Source organism: Lipomyces doorenjongii (assembly GCF_038497915.1).
Source record: "Lipomyces doorenjongii strain NRRL Y-27504 unplaced genomic scaffold V1508scaffold_26, whole genome shotgun sequence".
Classification (NCBI taxonomy): Eukaryota; Fungi; Ascomycota; class Lipomycetes; order Lipomycetales; family Lipomycetaceae; genus Lipomyces; species Lipomyces doorenjongii.
In genome coordinates, this window is record NW_027118093.1 from 32,540 (window position 1) to 54,173 (window position 21,634).

At 46.5% G+C, this 21,634-nt stretch overlaps 7 protein-coding genes across 7 annotated transcripts in view; 6 read left to right on the forward strand and 1 right to left on the reverse strand.

The window, feature by feature from the left end:
• V1508DRAFT_461980 (uncharacterized protein) overlaps positions 1-1,362 on the forward strand; it is a 2,978-nt gene extending 1,616 nt beyond the window's left edge. Inside the window, exon 3 of the mRNA XM_066942822.1 lies at positions 7-1,362. Coding sequence (XP_066795644.1) covers positions 7-1,242 — 1,236 coding nt within the window. The 3' untranslated portion in view covers positions 1,243-1,362. The remainder of the gene's footprint in view (positions 1-6) is intronic.
• Positions 1,363-1,607: 245 nt separating this feature from the next.
• V1508DRAFT_397613 (Nup85 nucleoporin-domain-containing protein) lies at positions 1,608-4,022 on the forward strand (the record flags this gene model as incomplete). Its single annotated transcript, XM_066938164.1, has 5 exons — positions 1,608-2,054; positions 2,110-2,898; positions 2,952-3,055; positions 3,108-3,243; positions 3,297-4,022. The coding sequence occupies 5 exons, from the start codon at positions 1,608-1,610 to the stop codon at positions 4,020-4,022; spliced, it is 2,202 nt and encodes a 733-aa protein (XP_066795645.1).
• A 1,639-nt stretch (positions 4,023-5,661) lies between these two features.
• On the forward strand, positions 5,662-7,990 carry V1508DRAFT_417820 (uncharacterized protein). The gene is made up of 7 exons (XM_066940390.1): positions 5,662-6,034; positions 6,094-6,193; positions 6,244-6,347; positions 6,402-6,853; positions 6,905-6,986; positions 7,043-7,118; positions 7,169-7,990. Exons 1-7 carry the CDS (start codon positions 5,772-5,774, stop codon positions 7,856-7,858), a joined length of 1,767 nt encoding a protein of 588 aa, XP_066795646.1. The 5' UTR covers positions 5,662-5,771; the 3' UTR covers positions 7,859-7,990.
• A 926-nt stretch (positions 7,991-8,916) lies between these two features.
• On the forward strand, positions 8,917-10,392 carry V1508DRAFT_355062 (uncharacterized protein; the record flags this gene model as incomplete). The annotated part of the gene is made up of 2 exons (XM_066936942.1): positions 8,917-9,270; positions 9,331-10,392. The coding sequence occupies 2 exons, from the start codon at positions 8,917-8,919 to the stop codon at positions 10,390-10,392; spliced, it is 1,416 nt and encodes a 471-aa protein (XP_066795647.1).
• Positions 10,393-10,847: 455 nt separating this feature from the next.
• On the reverse strand, positions 10,848-13,217 carry V1508DRAFT_417824 (beta-lactamase superfamily domain-containing protein). Its single transcript, XM_066940391.1, has 4 exons — positions 12,800-13,217; positions 12,077-12,742; positions 11,733-12,027; positions 10,848-11,677 (listed from the first exon to the last, which is right to left on the reverse strand). The coding sequence occupies exons 1-4, from the start codon at positions 12,940-12,942 to the stop codon at positions 11,141-11,143; spliced, it is 1,641 nt and encodes a 546-aa protein (XP_066795648.1). The 5' UTR covers positions 12,943-13,217; the 3' UTR covers positions 10,848-11,140.
• A 1,427-nt stretch (positions 13,218-14,644) lies between these two features.
• On the forward strand, positions 14,645-16,056 carry V1508DRAFT_417827 (DNA polymerase delta, subunit 4-domain-containing protein). Its single transcript, XM_066940392.1, has 3 exons — positions 14,645-14,884; positions 14,931-15,521; positions 15,585-16,056. Exons 2-3 carry the CDS (start codon positions 15,122-15,124, stop codon positions 15,800-15,802), a joined length of 618 nt encoding a protein of 205 aa, XP_066795649.1. The 5' UTR covers positions 14,645-14,884; positions 14,931-15,121; the 3' UTR covers positions 15,803-16,056.
• A 389-nt stretch (positions 16,057-16,445) lies between these two features.
• Positions 16,446-20,608, forward strand: V1508DRAFT_133364 (uncharacterized protein). Its single transcript, XM_066935969.1, has 5 exons — positions 16,446-16,851; positions 16,916-17,022; positions 17,101-17,361; positions 17,416-18,396; positions 18,453-20,608. Exons 1-5 carry the CDS (start codon positions 16,628-16,630, stop codon positions 20,156-20,158), a joined length of 3,279 nt encoding a protein of 1,092 aa, XP_066795650.1. The 5' UTR covers positions 16,446-16,627; the 3' UTR covers positions 20,159-20,608.
• Positions 20,609-21,634: the final 1,026 nt, after the last annotated feature.

The following is a 21,634-nucleotide window of genomic DNA, read 5'->3' on the forward strand; positions in this document are numbered from 1 at the left end:
TAACAGCAACAGCAACAGCAACAGCAACAGCAACAGCAACAGCAACAGCAACAGCAACAGCAACAGCAACAGCAACAGCAACAGCAACAGCAACAGCATCAACTAATAGCAGAGGAACTCCCTCAGGCTGTCGTTGGAAGTGGATTCGCTGGCCATTCTACTTCAATTCGCGAACCTGTCGTACACGCAATTCCTACGATCGCCTCTTCTCCAAGCCAGGCATCGACTGCACCGATGTCTCTAGCACAGGCTGCATATTGGCAACAATTACAGCAGCGCCTACCGCTCCAATCCCACCAGTCAAATTTCATGGGCTCGAATGTTCTACACGTTAACGCGCACGAGCTGTCTACTAACGTTCCATCTTCGCAGTCGACGAGTAAGAGCAAGACGACACAAAGGGAGCGTAGCAACTTTTATATTTATCCTGCTATAAAGTACATTTCTCCGTCTTCTTTCAGCCGTCAGAATCTGCAAATGGTCGTGAAGTTTGCTGTGTCGCCTCAGCAATACGCACAGTGTTTGAGAACAGCTGGATACATTCATGGGAAAATCATGATTAACTTGCGGGGTTATCTTGGAGATAATGACCAGACAGTATCCTGGACTGATATGGGGGTCACGATTAACGACAAGTCTTTCATCGTGAAACATGGCAACGATAGGCCCGTTAATTTATCGAGTCTTGTTCGACCGGGTTACAATACGTTAAGAGTTCTTATGAAACGGTGGCCGGATCGATTCCGCGACAAAACTTATACTGTCGCTGTCGAGGTGTGTCCGATCATTACTCGCGAAGAAGTCATCGATATGATTAAGAGTAAACATATCGAAGTCGACTACGCCAAAGAGCAAATCATGAAGACCATTCGTCCGCAAGCAACAAACCTGAATGATGACGACAGTGACGATATTCAGTGTTTAACATCTTCGTATAAGCTTGCGTTAACCTGCCCCTTATCAAAGAAACGCATGAAATTACCTGTACGAGCAGTGCAGTGTCAGCATGCTACATGCTTTGATTTGTATAATTATCTCGAGTGCTCGCGGGCCTCGTGGAAGTGTCCGATCTGCCTTGGTGCCTGCACACCTCCTGTACTTGCCGTTGACGACTTGGTGAAATGGATGATCGAGCAAACGGAGGAGAAAGTGCAGACGGTGACTATTCACCCGAATGAGCAGTGGAAACCCGATATTCCCCCGGAAAGTCCTGAAGAGGCGGATTTAGTGGACGATGATTAGACGAGATCTCGTGTATATACTATGTAGTTGTAAGAAAGTTGGTGGGTATTGTATGTAAGCTGGATGTTTATATTTGAAGATTGAAATCAAGGCAGTTTGGTCAAATAACTTAAGTTCTACGTGCTTCAGCACCCAAGATATTCTATGATATGAATTATTGTAGTAGCATTCTCTCATGGTGCTAATATTCCTTGATCTTGTCTACAAGTGGAGGGTAATCGTGCGAACTTCGCAAAACGTCACCTCATCGCGATCAACGTCGCCTGAACGAAATCAACAAACCCGCACGATCTAACGTTCGGCATTCTCGCCATACCCCAAACGTGGAGCAATAATTACCAATCTGTTCCTCCACGCCTTCGTCAATGTCAGGTGCTGGGCCCACGTCATTTTCACCATCGTTCGGAGGTCCACGACCAATTTTCTCGACGTTTGAAGGACCCATGGGAACACCCGCTAAAGAAAGTAGTAGTATCACCAAATTATTCACGTCTCCTCTTGCTAGTGGAAGAACTACTACTGTAGAAGGCATACGTGATACGTCTGAGGCCGAAGAAGAGATGAAGGATGAGGATGACAGTGTGTTCACCTATACATTGCCAGATGCTCCTATAGCTGCTGGTCGATTGCGAGATTGGCAAGACCGGAAGCGAACGCTAAAGTTTACATTGCCACCACTTTACAATAGCGGTATTGCATGGATCGATGGGAAGAAGGTGGATGGAGGAGATCAAGTCCCTATTGTTCCTGACGAGGTGAAGATCTTTCCCGCTGAGATTCCCGATTCTGCTTATTCGGATGAGTATACAAAGGTATTATTATTGGATGAGGACGTATGAGATGAGACTAATCCGGCATGCGATATAGTTTGTCGTTGATTCGCATGAGTTATACAGAGCTCTATCAGACGCTGATCAAATAGGGGAACCAATGGACCCATCTGAGAACATTCTCCCCAAATACGCAACTACATTCCTCGAGATTCTAGATGCGGCGCGGCGACGAATATTTGACGAACGATTATCAGAAGCCTATGTCGTCTGCCATTGCCTATTCGCATCGTATTTCGCCGACCCAGGGATCATGAGAGCGGAGGCCGTAATGGACTGGTTGAATCAATATGATCCCCGACCTACAACTGAAGAAACAAGGGATATTATGACGACACCAGTGCCATATGATGAACCTGGATTTTGGGAGTTCGTGCAAAAATTGGCTCTGCGTGGTTTATTTTTCCAGTGCTCAAATTGTTTGAAAGAAGCAGGCATACCATGCGCCGATCCTGAGTCAAAAAGAGCGCTGCAGACCGGGACATCGATTTTGGAAACTGCACCCAAAGGGGCGAAAGCGTTTGAGGGGCACAGGCAATGGCGCGCACGTGCAATCGCGTTTGGCGAACAGTGTACGAAGCTCTCGGATGCAAGGTTGAGGAGAGGACTCATTGCACTGGCGAATATATTACGCGGTGATAGCGACACTATTTTGGCACTGTCGGAGTCGTGGCAAGAAGGTACTGCGGCGTTGTTTTTATTTCATGATCCAGCACCGTCACGGTTGCCGGAATATTATCAAATGGCAGTGGCGGAGTTTCCTGTAGATTTGACAGTTATTTCCGAGGCTGGATGCGCTGCTATTATTGCAGGTGATATTCCAAAGGTTGGGGCCATATCAGTTGGAGTTACCAAATGAGACTTTCTGATTACGTGTAGGCATTGAGTGTAGCGGAACGATTAGATGTGTGCGTGGCCGCGCATATTGCTGATTTTTGCGATCGTCAGAGGATGCTGGATGATTTTTACAATATCGAAACTTTGTAAGTTGTTCTGTAGTAGATTTAATCTCCATGCTAATTAATTTTACATGAGGGATCTACCACCTTTTCGAGATTGGTTATTCATGGCTCATGCGATCAATTGCTGTGCTAATCCAGGGACATGGTTCATTGGTGTGGCTTACCTCAAAGATACTGAAGGAACTGCAGGATTGTCTATAATCAGAGAGGTACGTTTATGCGATACAAGATGTTCTGCTGGGATTTGTTTTAACTCCGTCAGTCGATTACGCATGTGTACCTTGACACCGAGGCGACATTGACAGAATTACTCGATCTTTGCAAAGAATTACAGTTCGACACTGAAGCGCGGCAAATAGTTATGGCATGGAGTAAGCTGCAACTATCGCGGAATCAAGTCGGCAGTGCGCTAGAATGGCTGGATTCTATTGGAAACTCCCTCGAGATACGCGCAATTACTTGGCAATTGCTTGAATCCAATTTACTCAAGGGTCTAACTCTACCAGATGCTATCTTGCAACGGTACCTGGTATCGCCGCATTTATGTCCTGCAATGATTCGAGAATTTATCGCGCCATATGCCACATATTTCGCGTTTAAAGGTCATTTGAACGAGGGCGATATTGTGGAAGCAGCACAGTACCTTGCGTCATTAATACAGTTCGGGTTTTTGCCTGGCAGGTTCTTTGGTGCGTTGTTGGGCGAATTGCTGCCACTGATAGATCGAAGTCAACCGCGGGCGTTGCCGACGACTGAATTGATTGCTATCATGAATTCGCTGTATCAATGGGAGAAAGACACACGCAAGTATACCGAGGGCATCCAGTTTTTGGCAAAAAGCTTGTCTGCCACGCGAGAGGCCGCCGCGGATATGGCGGAGGATGACTGGCGAGTAGAATATGGTAATGTTTCAGCTAAAGAGGTTATTAAGCTGGTGAGATCAAAATTAGTGACAGAGGTGTCGCGTGCATACCTTGAGGGGGTGTAACTTGATTTAAGTATAGATGTAAAATGTACGATATTAAAATGTACTTTATTATAGTCAATGGTCTACATTATTCCATAGGGCTAACCTAACCCTAGAAGCCATTGTGTCGAACCTTGTCCAAATGTGCGAGCTTTAATTCTACTATGATAGCATGGGCTCACACAGGTTGTACAGATCGTGGGATGTGTATTGATTTGTAGACGCTAAAGTTAGATCACCAACCGAATGTGATCTTCCCGCTTGAACGCAGCTGATGATGTGGGCAACTGGCGTGAGTAGGACTAGCTCCAAGACGGCGAGAACCATAGCCACTTGGTCCGATCCCAGCGATACCTTCACGAAAGGCACGCGGGTATCTGGGTTGCCAGCTGGCGCGCTTGGTGAGGTACGGCACCAAGGAGCAGGAGGTGAGCCTTGACAGGCTAAAATCCTCTATAAGCTACTGTGCCAAGGTAGTCAGACGGGAAACGTGACAGGTGCCGTCACGGCTTCTTTTGACGTCGTCATAAGGGAACAGTGTTAGGCTTTACCTCCCGGATTCTTTGTTTTCGCTTTTTTGTCTTTGTTTTCGCATTGGCATAAAGTCAGCCTGGACTTGACAAGTTTGATAGGATTGTATTTCTACCTATCGATGATTTATGGTGTATTTTCCAATGGCGTTTGTTTTCCCCCTAGGATTTCCCCCCACTTTTGCCCAAAACGGTCCAAATGGATGTTCCTTCCTATAGATTTTTGAGCTTAACTCGAGAGTCTATACGTATGCGAGCACAGTCACTCAATCTTCAGGCGAGCTACTCGCCCTTCTCCCGTAAGAGAGTGGCTGTGAGTTGACGCTTGTCTCCTTGCCATGGGCTTGCCAGATGGCATGCAGCGCGGGACTACCACATGTCGGCATTTTGTTCGTAACGTTCTGGTGGCTGTGTAATACAAAGTGTTTTGCAATACTTTGAGATAGAGCAATCTTAAATATACGTATATATCCCGAATGGCCCTATTGCAAAACGGTATATAATCGCATATAATGGCTGTGTGACGCTATGCATGCCGTTTCCTCTGAGGTAAGTTGGGCGCTAAGATCTGTGCTTAGTCCAATTGAGAAGGTAGCTGACCTATAATATTATTTCGCATAAGGTACACCAGATTTTTATTGAAAGGAAAAGTTTGTCAATTTGGAAATTAAAGCATATAAATACCGGCCATTATTAGTAGGTCATCTAATTAACCTAATATGTTTGTTTCCGGTACAGTGGCAGGACTAAAGTTGTAAACAATTTAAATATAGACCTAATCAAGAATCAAGCACGTACGATTAACGGACTCATTACAGGCTAGAGGCTAACTATGAGGGAATTTTATCACGGATTTCGTTGGCGTACGTACACGGTACACGTGATTGTTTTGGTGAAAAAAGTTTATCGTACGCATCAGTCCCATTGCGCTCTAATTTCTTACGCGTTGTTGCTCCAGGCACAAAACATACAAGGCCGGCATATTGTCGCAACAAGATATAAGTTTATAGGTTACTATAATTGCCTGATACTTGCCGAATCGGACGGAGTTTGAAGTCATGCGTTGGCTGATGGAATCTTGCGGGCTTCTTGCCCTCTCGGGAATTTGCAATGGGATCAGCATGCCAAGTCAGTAATTGCTAGCTAATTGGTTTATACTCAACCTCTAATTTACCATCATACTAACCTTTTTTTACAAGGCTCAGGCAAATCCTACGAAGACGGTGAAATTATCCCGCTAATGGTCAACAAAGTTTCCTCGGACTCGACACAACTCCCATACGCATACTACGATCTCAAGTTCGTGTGTCCTGCCAGTCCAGATGTGAAGCGCGTCGGGCTAAACTTGGGAGAGATTTTACGGGGAGATAGGATTGCAGGGTCAGATTATAGTATTATAATGGGACGAGATATTGACTGTGCGCATTTGTGCGATGTGGAGGTTGATGCGGCGGGAATTGAGCGATCGAGTGCGTTGATTCGGAATTCGTATGTCGTGGAATGGTGAGCCTTGAAATGAAGAGTTTGGTGTGGGCTAAGGATTGGCTGATGCTGGTCTCTAGGATTCTGGATAATTTGCCTGGCGCTACTTCGTACGTGTCTATGGACAAAACTCGAAAATATTATGCCGCAGGATTCAAGCTTGGTTCATACGAGAATGATGTATTTGCGTTGACATATGGACGTGCAATTTGATGCTAAATTGAAGTTAGGTGGCGTACATCAACAACCATGTTACCATGATTATCAGATATCGTCCGGATGGAAATAATCCAGGCAAGAACCTTATTGTCGCGTTCGAAGTGTATCCCAAGTCGTATGTAATTATATAATCTACTATGTATTGGATCAATTGTCTGACTGACTGCAGGGTTCGGGCGACGCCGGGGCAATGTCCCAAGAAGCTAGACAACGCCAAACCGCTGGCACTAGATCCCGCACAAGAAACAATGACAATCCCATATTCATACTCAGTGTACTTTAAAGAGGATCTGGACATCAAATATTCTGACAGATGGGACCTCTATTTTCTTAATTCTTCAGATTCCAACAATATTCACTGGCTGGCGATCATCAATTCGCTCGTCATCGCGTCGTTCTTGACGGCAGTGGTGGCTATCATAATGCTCCGGACACTGTCGCGTGATATTCAGACGTACAATCAGGAAGGCCATGGCGAGGATGATAAGGACTTGCCGGAGGATATTGGTGGTTGGAAGCTCGTGCATGGGGATGTATTCCGACCGCCTGTGCACAAGGGCGTGCTGGCATCATTGATCGGGACAGGAGTACAGATGTTTGTTATGGCATTCTCTATTCTATGTGAGTGTCTGCTTGACCGATGTTGAGATACTCCGGCTCACTAGATGACAGTTATTGCCGCATTGGGCCTCTTGAGTCCCAGCTACCGCGGCGGTTTTCTGAGTATTGCCTTGTTTTTGTTCGCATTTGCTGGGTAAGTCTCGACAGACACCCTAAAGTCGTGTGAATAGTTATTAACTTAGTTTGTAGTGTCTTTTCTGGATATTTCAGCTCGCAGCTGTACAAGTCATTCAAGGGTGAGAAGTGGCTCAAAAATGCTCTAAGAGTGAGACACATGATTCTCTGCAATTAAGGCAAGCGCTAAGTAGTATTTAGACATCAATGCTCGTCCCTGGAATTCTTTTAGGCTGCGTTGTTGTGTTGAATTTCTTCTCATGGAGTCAGTCGTCGTCTTCGGCGATTCCGTTTGGTACCTTAGTGGTGTTGATAAGTATGTGGCTGTTCATTCTTGTCCCATTAGTCGTCCTAGGAGGCTGGCTTGGCTTCATGCGTCCTACGATAGAGTCACCTACGAGAATAAAGCAGATTCCGCGCCAGATTCCGCCAACACCGTGGTATATGAAACTCAAGTTTGCAATCTTCATCGGAGGAATGATTCCATTTGCGGCAATCCTGATTGAACTCTTGTTTATCCTTAAATCTGTTTGGCAGGACAAGACAGGATATTACTATATGTACGGTTTCCTAGGATTGACATTCTGCATCTTGATGGTCACAGTTGTCGAAATATCGATCGTGACAACATATTTCCAGCTATGTGCTGAAGATTACAACTGGTGGTGGCGCTCGTTCTTAGTCGGAACCGGGTCCGCGTTTTGGATTTTTGGATATTCAATCTGGTATTATTTCGCGAAATTGGACTTGTCGGGATTCGTGTCTGGTTTACTATTCTTTTCGTATTCGTTGATTGGTTGTGTGGTGTATGGACTGTCCACAGGGACTGTGAGCTTTTTGGCGGCGTATTTCTTTGTACATAGGATTTATTTAGCGGTTAAGACTGATTAAATGACCGGTGTTGAATGACACCGATAAATATTTGTTATAGGTTTGTTATGAGATTTTGGTGGTTCCTTGTCGTATACAGCAAAATAATTTATATTCTGCGACACGCAAATGGCTGAAACATCACACACACATACTGCAATCAAGAAACTAACGCTAATATTATTCTGCAGCGTAGGTGTGACTGCTCCTACGCTTCTAACACGTTGTGTTAGTTTTCGTTTTAATTCTTCTCGAAAGCAACAGTGATCCGACCTACTCTTCTTAACTTACAAGACTAGCTGAGATGAACAGAAATTTCATCTCCATGCATTCCACAATCTCTTCCCGCAAATTATTCTACTGGGAAACTGCCTGCGGTGAGTTGCTTTCTTAATTATCAGAAGACACACTTCTCAGAGGAACAGGCCCAGGTAGCACGATGACATGACGTAATGTTATAATGAGTCATGGGCCATTCTAGTAAACTTTGGTAGCCGCACAGATTGCCGAAAGCCAAATGCAGGTGCGAAATTCGGCGGTGTCAACACCCTCGGCTACCCCGACGTGGTTACGAAATAAACGAGATACTCAATATTTGAGTGGGTTCTCCGGTAAGGACTTCGAATCGCGAATTGTTTGGCCATTTTGGGATCGAGGAGGTGATTGATAAAGGAGGAGCAGTTGTCGCTTATAGCGCCAAAGTGCTGTCAAAGTCATACATTATTGGTCTTCACGCGGTCTTCTGGCTCGTTTCTGCTCCTCTCAGCCGTATGTAATTAGTGCCGCGGTCTTTTGTCTCCCCCCTTCCCGCTTTGCTTGTTGGGCCCCAGGCAATTAGTCATGCTGTATTACTCCTCTTGCGCTGCCTTGGCCATGGCGCATGTCGCTCACCACGCATATATATCTTTCGTGTCGCTCCCTGCCATAATGCTTTTATTATCAAGTATCGTTACTACCTAGCATTCTTCAAAAATTGACCTCCCCGGTTTGTATTCTGAACACGAGACCGAGAGGGTCATATTGATGCAGGATCATATCGATATCAAGTGTTGGCTACAATTTTTATTTCCATAGTCTCCATGCCGTCGCTATCACTTCGGCAGTTGCACTCTATGCGGACAGATTCGTCCGCATCAACAATCTCGTCGGGGTCTTCGGCCACCAGTCTATCCATTGTCTCTTCGTCTTCACTGTCATCCTCGCCGCGAGCTCTAATTTCTCGACTCGGCCGCAGTTCGTCCCTCGGCGGCATGACCGTCGTTGTCGAGAACCAGAAGCCGTACTACACTGTCGGTGACTGTCTTTCTGGCGCCGTCATCCTGACACTAGAGAACGACACCGAATTCACAGAAATGTTTATCGCACTCGAAGGCACAGCCAAGGCATGGAACGAGAGCGCTGCTGTTGGCAGTCGTGTCGAGGCCAAGGATACCGTACGTTGTCAATATCTTCGTGGCTTCCGATCTCAGTTCTCTAATCTAGTGCATCGCCAGTTTTTGAAAATGTCAAGCCCAGTACAAGAGGGTGATTACCCTTCACCCATGATTTTTCGTGCTGGCGTGACGTACAAGTTCAACTTTTCTTTCGTATTACCGGAACATCTACTCGAGAGCCACTGCGACCGCGTTCTGAGCCACAGACACCTCCCGTCGACCCTCGGCGACCCAAAACTGGCTTCCGAATTTGATGACTGTTCACCAGATATGGCCCACATAACGTACCAGGTCGTTGGGAAGGTCATCCACACGAAAGACAAAGGAAGTCGGAAATCTGTCCCTTACGCCGCGTCGACGTCTATAGCGGTCATAGCTGCATATCTGCCTGATATCCAAACCATCCCGCATAACCACTATAAGGGTCAGGAGGTTACCCTCGCCGACGGTGGATTCACGAGATTTTATCGCACTTCTAAGACGCTAAAAAAAGGAATAATCGGTCGGTCAATTATCGGCAATCTCGCGCTCGAGGCGTCGGTACTAAAACCATTCGTCCACTTGAAAAACGAGTCTGTTCCATTACTACTAGCGCTCTCATACTCTCATCTAGCCAACCTCAAGAAGTCGGACATTGTGATTCCAAAGGTCGAGTCGGTGTCGGTCAAACTACGGGTTTACACATATTTCGCTACCGTCCCAATGACATACATGCCTCATTCTAAATCAAGAGCGGTGGATCCACGGCTAGGATTGTACCAAGAGAGTTTTACGATTGCGAACTACAGCTTCACAGCACAGAATTCCTCACAGCCGGAATGGGCGAAAGAATCCGACACGCATCATTCATTCAACGCGACCGTCCCACTAACACCGCCCAAACAGCGCGCTTTGGTGCCAAATTTTTGGTCGTGCTTGATTGCTCGGCAGTACGAGGCCGAGATTACCGTTAAGCTGTCGGGCGCGGGGCCGGGAACCATCGGCCTGAAAATACCCATCGAAGTCACGACCGACAAGATCGCGGACCAGGTTCTCAACATGACCGTTTCCGAAAACACGGACGACGGCCTTCTCAATCACATGGCACACCCCTTTCACCCCCTCTGCAGAGATGAGTCTTAGTATACAGGAGGACTCCGCTACAGAGGGGACGATGACATTTTCTTGAGGCGCTTTCGAGTCGGAAGCAGTTACCAACTTCGCGACGACATGGATTGACAGATGGTTCTGGTGGGCCGGTAGGAAGTCGGCGGTTGGAAAGGATAATTGGCGTGTCGGGTTTAAACAACGGGCTGACCATTTGCAAAGATGTTCATACGCAAGGGTCGTTTAAGTCTGTTGATAGCATGGATAGAACTGCTGCTGCTGTGTGACACTAGGTTTAGCAACTGTTTCTCTTTCTCTGTTGTTTAGTTCTTTGGGCATAAGTTTGTCGTGTTCCGAATTTGTTGTTCTGTTTCCTAGCATCTACCGTGCGTCATAGCGTTATGAATCCGCGTCATTACTTGCCGATCGTATATTTTTTCATTGCACATATTTGATTGTACATATTTAATTTAATTCAATTCATTTACAAACTGTCTCATATACGTACAACTTCACGAATTTGTTTATTTATATTAGAGCAAATAAAGCAAATAAATGACCCTGACGCCCCGTCCTCGTCCTGTCCCGGTATATTACCATCCCATGAATAATATTTAAATCAGAGAAAAGTCCAATACTCAATTGACGGCTCCGGTGTAACCTGGCACGAAAACAAACATTGGACAAGTGCGTTGCTTAATATACAAAATATAAGGCAGTGGCCGGGAATAGCTCCGTACAAAACGCGTGGATGGGCCATAGTAGTGCAGTTTGCGGTTTCAATTTACCAAATCAATGTATGCCGTCCTTCCAGGGCCCGCAGCCGCCCAACGCCCGACACCCTCGCGTCCGGCAATCTGAACACCGCATCGTCATCAGATCCGCTTCCTGCCTCGTCGGCCGACCGATACGGCACCACGATGGTCCGCCCAAACTCGGCAACCCAGACCGCGTCCTGCAAGCCCACGGCTACGGCTTCTTGCTCCAGCTTTTGCTTCGGCTCGAGGTAGTGCTCGTCGCTTAGTATGAATGTGGCCCAGTGCACGCCCACCAGTCTTTTTGCACCGAGATCAATCATGATTTTGACGCATTCAGCTGGGTCGACGTGCTGAGGCTGTAGATGCCAGCGAGGAGAATAAGCGCCGCAGGGGACTAGCGCGACTTCGCAACCGGTGCCGTAGACCTGGGAAATCCCGGTGAACAGCTCGGCCGAGTAGCCGGTATCGCCGGCGTGGAAAATGACGGGACGCGTATTGTGCAATATCAAGAAGGAGCACCATAGCGTTCGGTTCGAGTCATACAGATGTCGACCCGACCAGTGCTGTACCCAATTGTCAACATATAGGAGCACGGTGAGTTAATTCAAGACTACTTACCATGGAAGGGGTACACGCGATTTCCCATCCGTCACGTTCTTTACCGGGAAGAGGTATCTTATCCCACCATTTTAATTCTGCAACGCGGTAAATTCCTTTCCGAGCGAGATATCTCCTCAGGCCCATGGGCACAATCCACATTGCAGAATTGCCGATCTTTCTGATCGTGTCGTCTTCAAGATGGTCTGGATGATCGTGCGATACCAAGACGAAGTCAATCCGCGGAAGGTGTTCGAGTTGGCATGGGCTCGGCCGCAGTCGTTTCGGGCCAATGTACGAATTGATAATACGGGCGCTGTTGTACATTAGGTGATCCGTCTGCACCAATGTCTCAAGACACTTACCAAAACAAAGGATCAGTAAGGAAATTGATCCCATGGCATTGAATGAATATACAACTCTGTCCGATCCAGGTTACTGTCAGTCTCTCATCTCGTGGCGGAATGCCCGTGGGAATAATAGGTCGCGTAGCAGTCTCATCCGCGGTTGGCGAATGCGGCCCGCTACTTGTTGTATTGCTGCTTGTATCGGAAAGTGAATGTGCATCGTGGCTTCCAGCCGGTATACGAGCAGACATGACGTATCGTTGACTGATTGGAGTCCATGAGTCAGCCAGCGTAGAGCTGTCGAGTTGTATATTCGTGGATGACCCGGTGTCAGATGAGTAGTACACCGCGGACGTGACCGAACTCGTAAGTCCAATGGGCGATGCGTTTCCAGACGGCAACAATTCCGGATTACTTTCTGTCTTAAGATCGCTGCCGCCAGGTCCTGTGACACTATCTGTATCAAACAGAACTTCGAAATCAGGCCGATAGAGTGGAAGCAGTTCGGCAATCAATGCTTTATCTCGGGGAACCCCAGCACGCGGATTCCAACGGATAACTTCAACTATCTTCCATACTATAAATTCGAGTATGCCTTGCTCTCTATACTCCGGAAACGGATTAACGAAACGGCCGCCGACTACCAGAACCGCGAACTGCTCTTCGGGAGATGAGTTTCGCAGACTAGACAACAATGCGAAGTTAGGTGCAATCATCATCCATATAAGAATCACAACTTACGTCTCCAAATCGCCGCTCTCTTTAGCACGTTTCGCACGGAGACGGCGCCGTTTGATAGCGCTCCAGCGCGCCGTGCTCATGTAGCCGTAGTACAGCGAGTATATGGCAACCACGACAATACTAACATTGATCTTTGCACCCATCTTGATTGAATTGTATAAGTAATGCAAATTTGGTAATCTGCAGTGGCAGATCAGTAGAATATAACCGACACGTCTCTCGTAACAAGCAGTGCCCTAAAACACCCTATTGATTCAGGCGCCAGCGATAACTGTATATATACCGCCGCCTCGAATGCAGCGTATAATACCTGGTATGGAACTGCAGCAGTAAACCAGCGAGATTTGACGAGCTATAGCTACGAGATGCGAGAATCGAAGATTCACGACGTGGGCGGAACGCCTACATGGAGATTGGGACAACCACACTCAAGAGTACCCCACGTTTTGGGGCGAGTCTTAAACGGGCACCAAAATTTCGAGTCCCAATTTTCAGATTTTGAATTTTGCGTTAACGAAATTTTATTAAAAAATCTCTGCTCGCTAGTCGAATCTTATTTCTACGCGGCGTTTAATAAACGATTACGTACTTGTTTGGACTAACTTACATATAGGCTTAGTTAAAAAAATATTCCATTTGTCAGTAATATTCACTGGCACAGAAAGACCGGAAATCTCAACAATAACAGGGTTAAAGTGGAGTATTATGAATGCCGCTTCTACGGGGACGCGAATGTCGGTGTACGAAAGCACTCGAAACAAGGTTTGGCAACTACACACATAGCAAGGCGCAGTTAGGAAAGTGTCCGTTTAAGCTAGTGTTGCGCATTAAATGTGATGCTGATGGGGGACTATAGTCATATCGATTTGAATCAAATGGTCAAAATCACAGTTATGACATTGATCGCTCCGATCAGCTCAAGCCAAATGCAAGATGTTCGCGAACACACCTCTCTGCTGAAGCGCAAAAGCTTAATCGCCCATCGGAAATTATCAAGTCATCAGCATCCGAAACAAAGTCCCTGTCGGGGACACAAGTGCTGAAGATGGTTCAGTTATGTCCGCAACCAGGACTGATCAATCTCCGACAGAAGAATTCGAAAGAGAACAAAGCACTGGCATCCTCGTTTAAAATTTTGACAGATGACAGCGCTATTAACCCGGTCAAAATGGCGTAGCTTGTGGTGAGAGAAGTCGCTCTGTTGTGTAAAGTACACTCCATGTGAACGCTCATAAGGAGGCTCAATGCTATCAACACCAGCTTGTCCAAGGAATTTGATGAATGCTATGATATCGAAGAGAATGAAATTGGCTGTGTGTAATTGGGCTTGGACTGGACCGGGACTAATCACGTCTATGTGCGGAGATTGGTGCGCCAGTTCGTCATACATTGACTTTGAAAAAGATACTCGCATAATTGAGAACTCGTTACTATGAGCTTGAGGAAAATATTGCCTCCACGCAGAGTAATGATACAGAATGGCGTGAGGAAGTAATGAACCTCTGGATATGCATCGTTGCAACGCTCGAGTGCCGCTCTCAGGGATGAAAACTTATAATAAATACAGAACGGAAGCAACGAGAGGGCGATGGCAGTCGGTCCAGATTGATGAGGATATGGAATATCTTAACGAGTAAATAGAATGTTGGCAATAGTTTGGATTCAAAATATGAATATCGAACAAAGGTAAGTAGGGCAGCGGCTGTCTGGTTGTTAAAACTTTCTTGGCCGTCCGTCTGAGCAAAATTTCGTTAGGCGAGAAAATTCAAAGCTCGAAAATTGGGACTCCAAATTTTGGCGCCTGTTTAAAACTCGCAACGTTTTGGCAGGTCTAACACCCAACTACTTCGTTTCCTGTCGCATATGAGGCACGGCGGCCAATCTTTGAGGCGTACCAGTCCAGCAGAATGGTTGTCTACTCAGTAGTGTAGTCACTAGCATCGTCAGAATTGAAGATGAATATAGGTATATTATATTGATTATTCGTGACTTGATACGATCTTGAAACCGTGTGTCGTTAAATGAAGTCATCGGTACCAATACCACGACAATTGTAAACAAATAACTTGGCGCACTGATTGTTGGGTAAGGGCTATTGTTGCTCTATTTATGACCTGCCCTTAACGGCTAGCAAATTGCAATATCTAGGGGCGTTGTGCCTGTCACCTTGTCTGCTACTCATCGCCCAGCAACCAGCCGATGACTTGGATGAACAATCATTAACGCAGACAGTCGATTTCCATCTCTTTAAGATATTGAAGATTTTAATACAACGTTGCGCCGTCTAAAGGCTGTATTCGTTATATTGATTAGCAGATAGTCATGGCACCGCCTAAGCGATCACAATCATCATCGACGAACAAGAAGCCACTGGCAAAACAAGTCAGACTCACAGATAGTTTTAGACAAAGAAAGCAGCTTGCTGCATCTCTGCAAAGTGTGACAGGCAAGAAGTTACAGCCGCAGTCCACTACAGAAGTCATCCCGCCAGCCGCGTCGCAGATAACGTCTGACAAAGTCGCAGAGTCTGCTCGTGAGATCGAAACTGAAGACGAAGTAGAGAGTCAAGAATTTCCAGAAACTCCTGAGGAGGACGTACAAAGGGAAACGGATGAGCAGGTCGTTCCGGTAGAGCCGGACGTTGTGGAGCCTTTGGACTATGACGATCCTCAATATGAGGCCTATTTCGACAAGACACAGAAAGTTAACATTGCCGCACCAAGTATGGCCATCGATATTATTTTGGCGTGAAATTGTCGACGTGATGATCTAACGTTTATTCTAGTACATCAACAGGGAGTGTCGACTGTTGTGCGAATATTGAAAAACTTCGATCTTACAGCCGCCTACGGTCCAACTGTGGGCATGACACGGCTGCAGAGATGGCGCCGTGCAGACAAACTGGGACTTAAACCACCGGAAGTGGTTTATAAGATATTGATCAGCAAAGAGGGCAAGAGCATGGATGAATTACGAGAAGGATATCTGTATGGCCAGATATAATTATCGTATTAAGAGACGACGCCGCGATATTTTGCGTCGGTATTTGTTTTGCTCGTAGTTAAATGCTTTGGGATGGATATTATTTTGGCGCTATCGTGATAGTATAAAATATAGTATAATCAAGATGTGTTACGATATTGTTGAAGACTGCTGTCATCTAGATGTAGTTGATGGACGCTGGATGTCTGTCACCAATGCTGCAGAATCCACTTGATAGTCCATATTTAGCAGACGCATTTGAGTTTTCATCCACAGTCCAGCTACTCCTGCGAAAATGTGCACGGCTAATGCGCCATAACGGCGGTGGCCAAAATGTGTTTCACCTGCAAAGGTATCGCTTTCTTATAGACGCGGAATGCCGGTGGAAGACGTCAGTAAGGTACGTCCAATACAGAGATGGAAGCAATTTAGCATTGCAGCCGATTTCCGTATTTAAGTGTCCATTCAAAATTTTACGTTGAATCCCTGTTCCCGTATAAGATGTGTTTGGTGTAGTAGGGTTTGCTTTCGCATGCGGCAGAGCTTGGTTTAGGTCATAGTCTGGGACAGCACAAGCTGGGCGGTGTTGCGTGTACTTCGCGTCGAAAGCAAAGTCAAGCAATTCCATACGCTATATCATTCACAGACTGAAACGTCATCTCCCCCGACATTTTGGCAGCCTTTGCGCCCTCGCATCGATATCGGCTTAACTACGACTGTTTGACATCGACGTCCATATATTCGATCGGTTACAATTTTGTAAGTTGCAGCGCTGGCTCTCGCCCTGTGCCGCAATCCTCAAACATTTTGTACACAGCTACTCCTAGCGCGATATCTCGACGCACGATGTCTGCCAGCGACAAGATCATCAATGACATCTACAGAAAGATCGAGCGCGAGCGCTCGCTGATACAGGGTGCGAAGGCGATGAGCCAGAACACAAACAATCAGGATGTTAAGACGCGCTGCGAGTCAAATATTGCGGAATCTAAGAAGAACATAGCTTATCTAGAGAAGACGCTCCAGGATCTTCAACTCAAGCGCAGATCTGTCATTTCTCCTCATGCAGCGTACGTTTGAAGCGACTTACACCTTGACATGAGTTTATTAGAAAGTGGTTAACTGTGAATCCAGGCCGGACGGAACGAACGGATCGGATGGCCCTCCGGCAGTTCCTCAAAAGGACAGTGATCTTCCTAGTAGTAGAGCACCAAAGGCGCGACCTAATTATACAGACTTAGGTATGATTTGAATTATACTTTGATTGTGGTGCTTGCCGATTCGTGTGGAGATGGTGGGCTGACAAATTATCGTAATAGACCTTATTAAATATGATTCGCCATATCTTGGACCGCGAATCCAACTGATGTTACAGCAACTCGAGTTCAAGCTGTCGCTAGAGAAAAAGTACAGAGAGGGCATTGAGAAGTTAGTCAGGCTTTATGAAATCGAGGGCGACCGTCGCAACAAGGCGCAAGCTGAGAATCAGAGGATAGAGAGTTATCAGAAAATGCATCTTTTGAAGTTGGCACTTAAAAGATACCAAGATATGCATATAGATTTAGATGATGATCTACAGGGTATTTTATATTGCTCGCTTTGGGATGTGGAGCGTGTGCTGACAATGGAAGTAGATAATTCAAATCTTAATAATCCGAATATTAGAACAGGATTAAGCGGCAGACTCCGGATTACGATTATTTCTATTGAGGCCGTCGATCATGCGGCCACGCAACGCAATAAAGCCCCTGAGACTTCGGTCATGATCAAAGCGGACGACCAAGCTAAGGTGAAAACTAGACCGTCGCGCACAGACAAGTGGAACGAAACATATGATCTCGAATTGGATAAGGCGAACGAAGTAGAGGTTACTGTGTACGATCGATCTGGTGATCACGATGTCCCAATCGGAATCATGTGGATGCGTATTGCCGATATCGCCGAAGAATTGCGGCGAAAAAAACTTGAACTGGAGTTGTCTAACCGCGAGTGGGTCCCGGCAGACCAGACGCAAGCTGACAGAGATGCGAAGCCTCCCTTGTCAACAGCCAGTGGCAGTAGCTCATCGGGCTCGACTCGTCCCTCTGGTGCACCGGTGAAGCCGTCAGTTGGCGGTAGTAGCAGCCATCTTGGAATTGAGTCCGAGCAGAATGTGTATGTTGATTCTTGGTTCGTCCTCGAACCGACAGGACGGATTCAAATCAGAGTCAGCTTCATCAAGCACAACGTCAACAAGCGACCGCTTGAGCTCGGCAGGCTGGGACGCCAAGGCGCCATTCGACAACGCAAAGAGGAAGTTCATGAAATGTACGGTCACAAATTCGTGCAACAACAGTTCTACAATGTTATGAGATGCGCTTTCTGCGGAGAGTTTTTGAAGTACTCCGTTGGTTACCAATGCGAAGACTGCAAATACACTTGCCACAAGAAGTGCTACGCCAAGGTTGTCACGAAGTGTATCTCGAAATCCAGCGCTGACACAGACCCCGACGAGGAAAAAATCAATCATAGAATCCCTCACAGATTCGAACCTATTACAAATATCAGTGCAAATTGGTGCTGCCACTGCGGTTATATGCTGCCTCTTTTGAAAAAGAGTGCGAGAAAGTGTACAGGTATGTTATATTGCAGTTATATCTTTCTACCCTTTATGATAGCTAAATATTTGCAGAATGTGGTCTGACATGCCATGCTGATTGCGTGCACCTGGTGCCCGATTTCTGCGGCATGTCTATGGAGACAGCCAATACAATCCTAATGGCGCTCAGGAACCAGAAGCCTACGACTGGTAAGATAGATCTGAGTCATCCTCCGCCAATGAATCGACCAGACTTGGTATCTAGACTGAAGCCGACACCTTCTATTCAGTCGTCCTCAGCACAGAGCTATACGAGTTCTGCACCGTCCATTCAAACTTCTCTTCCTCAAGAATCTCCATCATCCCAGACTTCCCGGACGAGTTCCACTGCCTCCAGTGCGGCAGCCGCTGCAGCTGCGGCAGCAGCTATGGGCAAGACGTCACCGCAGCCTCCGTATGATCCATACCGACAGGCGAAAGCTGCGCAGCAGCGACCTTACCCGCCGTCTTCGCCTTCTAGCTATAGATCGGATTACTCTGACTATCAACAGCAAATCGCACCGCTCAATGTTACAGCTCCTGCTTCGCAATCTGCGACGGCTGCTGACCAGGCATATGGCCCTACAGCGTTGTCACCGCAGCAGCTTCTCCAGCAACAGCAGAGGATGAGCTACATTGCGTCCCCAGGACTTGAAGCGAAGCCTGCGCAAAGAGTTCCTCGAAAGCCACTGGAACCGGGCACGAGTGCGAACAAACAGGTTGCAATGCCAGTTCCACAGACGCTAGTTTCGAGGAAGAAGATTGGCTTGGATGATTTCAATTTCCTTGCCGTACTGGGAAAGGGCAACTTTGGCAAGGTCATGCTGGCCGAAGCGAAACAGAGCAAGAAGCTGTATGCCATCAAGGTTTTGAAGAAGGAGTATATCTTGGAGAATGGTGAAGTTGAGAACACGAGGTCTGAGAAGCGGGTATTTTTGATTGCCAATCAGGAGCGACACCCGTTTTTGTTGAACTTGCATTCGTGCTTCCAGACCGAAACACGAATTTACTTCGTTATGGAGTATATCAGTGGTGGTGATTTGATGTGGCATATTCAGAAAGAGCAGTTCTCGACGCCGAGAGCACAGTTCTATGCAGCTGAAATTTGCTTGGGTTTAAAGTATTTCCATGATTGTGGAGTTATCTATCGCGACTTGAAATTGGACAACATCTTGCTTACATTGGATGGCCACGTGAAAATTGCGGATTATGGCCTTTGCAAGGAAAATATGTGGCAAGGAAACACGACTGGTACCTTCTGCGGTACTCCGGAACTTATGGCGCCGGAGATTTTGCAGGATCAGAAATATGGCAGAGCGGTTGACTGGTGGGCGTTCGGCGTGTTGATATACCAGATGATCCTCGGCCAGTCGCCGTTCCGTGGAGATGACGAGCAGGAAATTTTCGGCGCGATTCTCAGAGACGAGCCTCTGTACCCGATTCACATGGCGCGCAATTCGGTTTCAATTCTGCAACAGTTGCTGACCCGCGATCCGCGGCAACGACTAGGTTCGGGTCTGAACGACGCCAAAGACGTTATGGCGCATCCTTACTTCTCAAACATCAATTGGAACGATATATATCACAGGCGTGTGCAACCACCGTTTATTCCAACGATCGATTCTCCGACAGACACGCGCAACTTTGACCAAGAGTTTACGCGCGAGGTCCCTGTTTTGACGCCAGTGAACACGGTACTGACTAAGGCGGATCAGGAACAGTTCAGGGGATTCTCGTACATGCGGGCCGATCCTTTGTAGATAAGTCGTGAGACGATGAGAACGATAGAATTATATATCTTTTTCCATGAGGATTAGTATTTGTTATTACGTCTGGGTAGATTCGAACTTTCAATACGTTATTTACATTACGTTTTGTTTAGGGAATCTTACTTATGCAGTACGACGGTAAGAGAGACAATTGGTTTCGACAGGGACGGCGCTCTAGTGTGCTATATATCGCTTACGTGCATGCATATATATCTAATGTGATCTTCAAGTGGAGTTATCATGTTTTAAGTTTTTTTCTTAGTGTACATTTTATTTATTCGTTATGGTTATGCCGGAATCATGATAGGCGAATGACGATATGTAAGCGTGATGCGTTTAATCAGTAGTCAATTCTGTGTAGAATTGTTTTGTGAAACTAAAAATGAAGTAAGATAATGGTCATGTTAGACACCAAAAGCGTATATTTAGACCAAAGGTAAAGTCGATCCGACAATGTCGTACTGGAGCGTCATCGATGGCTGTGTAAGACGTTTCTGTCTAAATCGAGGAAGCGGAACTGCCTATCAGACAGTCGTCAGACAAAGCAAGGCCTCGTGGTGATCGTGGACAGACAAGGCCTGCGACAGAGTTGAACGTGATACCTTACAGCTAAGCAGCGGAAACGGCAGGGTTGGATCTGGGAAGAAATATGCACCACCTGCGATTACTGCTATATTCACAATATATATTATCGGCCCCTGGAGATCATTCGGAAACTACATCATGGCGTTCATGGCACTTCAAATTTTTTAGTATTTAATATAGCATTGTTAAATGATAGCATGCGTTTATATTACCATTGCTGCAGATGTCAAAATCAGGGTCATGGACCATGTTCAGGTAGAGTGGCCCCACAATGCGGGATCCAGACCGATGGTAATCACCATGTGCCTTTGTCTTAGTTCTTCATTTTTATGTATGTACACCGAGTTATCGCTAGGGTATGGGATATATGCCTACCCAGTGTCAGTAACGCCGAGTGATCGAGAGTTGCGAACTTTTGATGTGGACGTGGGATTTTGGTGATTCAGAACGACTGAGAGGTGTATCACTTTTTTGCGGGGGGGATGACTGGGATGCTGGCAGCAGCAAATCTGCCCTTGTTTTCCAACCACACCCGCGGTTCCCATATATCTGTGGTTAGGATCATTGTACTTTGTGCAGGGTAGTCGCAGCATCAGTGTAATACATACTTATCGCCAGTGCCCGAAAACAAATATATCCGACGAAGATTGTAGTGAGAGTTGGTTTCTCGCACGGGATGTTAGGAAGCTCCGATTGTCAGTAACTACACTTAAAGGCTGGCTGCTCGCCACACCCATGAATCAAACAACTTTAAATGTAAATGGCGCATTAACAATGCAGTCGACAGTTTCAATCCCAGGAATATTCGTCTGGGCACAGTTTATAGGTTCTAGCTTTCGCGTACAAGACAGCAGTAGGCCAATTCGCATTATCGTTAATCCT

Bases quoted from the DNA above. Each gene is read 5' to 3' on its own strand.
- V1508DRAFT_417824 (XM_066940391.1), bottom strand. From the start codon at position 12,942: ATGGGTGCAAAGATCAATGTTAGTATTGTCGTGGTTGCCATATACTCG. The intron at 12,743-12,799 runs GTAAGTTGTGAT...ATTGTTGTCTAG, and splicing joins GAGAGCGGCGATTTGGAGAC to TCTGCGAAACTCATCTCCCG. The intron at 12,028-12,076 runs GTAAGTGTCTTG...AATGTACAACAG, and splicing joins CTTACTGATCCTTTGTTTTG to CGCCCGTATTATCAATTCGT.
- V1508DRAFT_417820 (XM_066940390.1), top strand. From the start codon at position 5,772: ATGGTCAACAAAGTTTCCTCGGACTCGACACAACTCCCATACGCATAC. The intron at 6,194-6,243 runs GTATTTGCGTTG...AATTGAAGTTAG, and splicing joins TTGGTTCATACGAGAATGAT to GTGGCGTACATCAACAACCA. The intron at 6,348-6,401 runs GTATGTAATTAT...GACTGACTGCAG, and splicing joins TTCGAAGTGTATCCCAAGTC to GGTTCGGGCGACGCCGGGGC.
- V1508DRAFT_417827 (XM_066940392.1), top strand. From the start codon at position 15,122: ATGGCACCGCCTAAGCGATCACAATCATCATCGACGAACAAGAAGCCA. The intron at 15,522-15,584 runs GTATGGCCATCG...CGTTTATTCTAG, and splicing joins AGTTAACATTGCCGCACCAA to TACATCAACAGGGAGTGTCG.
- V1508DRAFT_133364 (XM_066935969.1), top strand. From the start codon at position 16,628: ATGTCTGCCAGCGACAAGATCATCAATGACATCTACAGAAAGATCGAG. The intron at 17,023-17,100 runs GTATGATTTGAA...TTATCGTAATAG, and splicing joins ACCTAATTATACAGACTTAG to ACCTTATTAAATATGATTCG. The intron at 17,362-17,415 runs GTATTTTATATT...CAATGGAAGTAG, and splicing joins TTTAGATGATGATCTACAGG to ATAATTCAAATCTTAATAAT.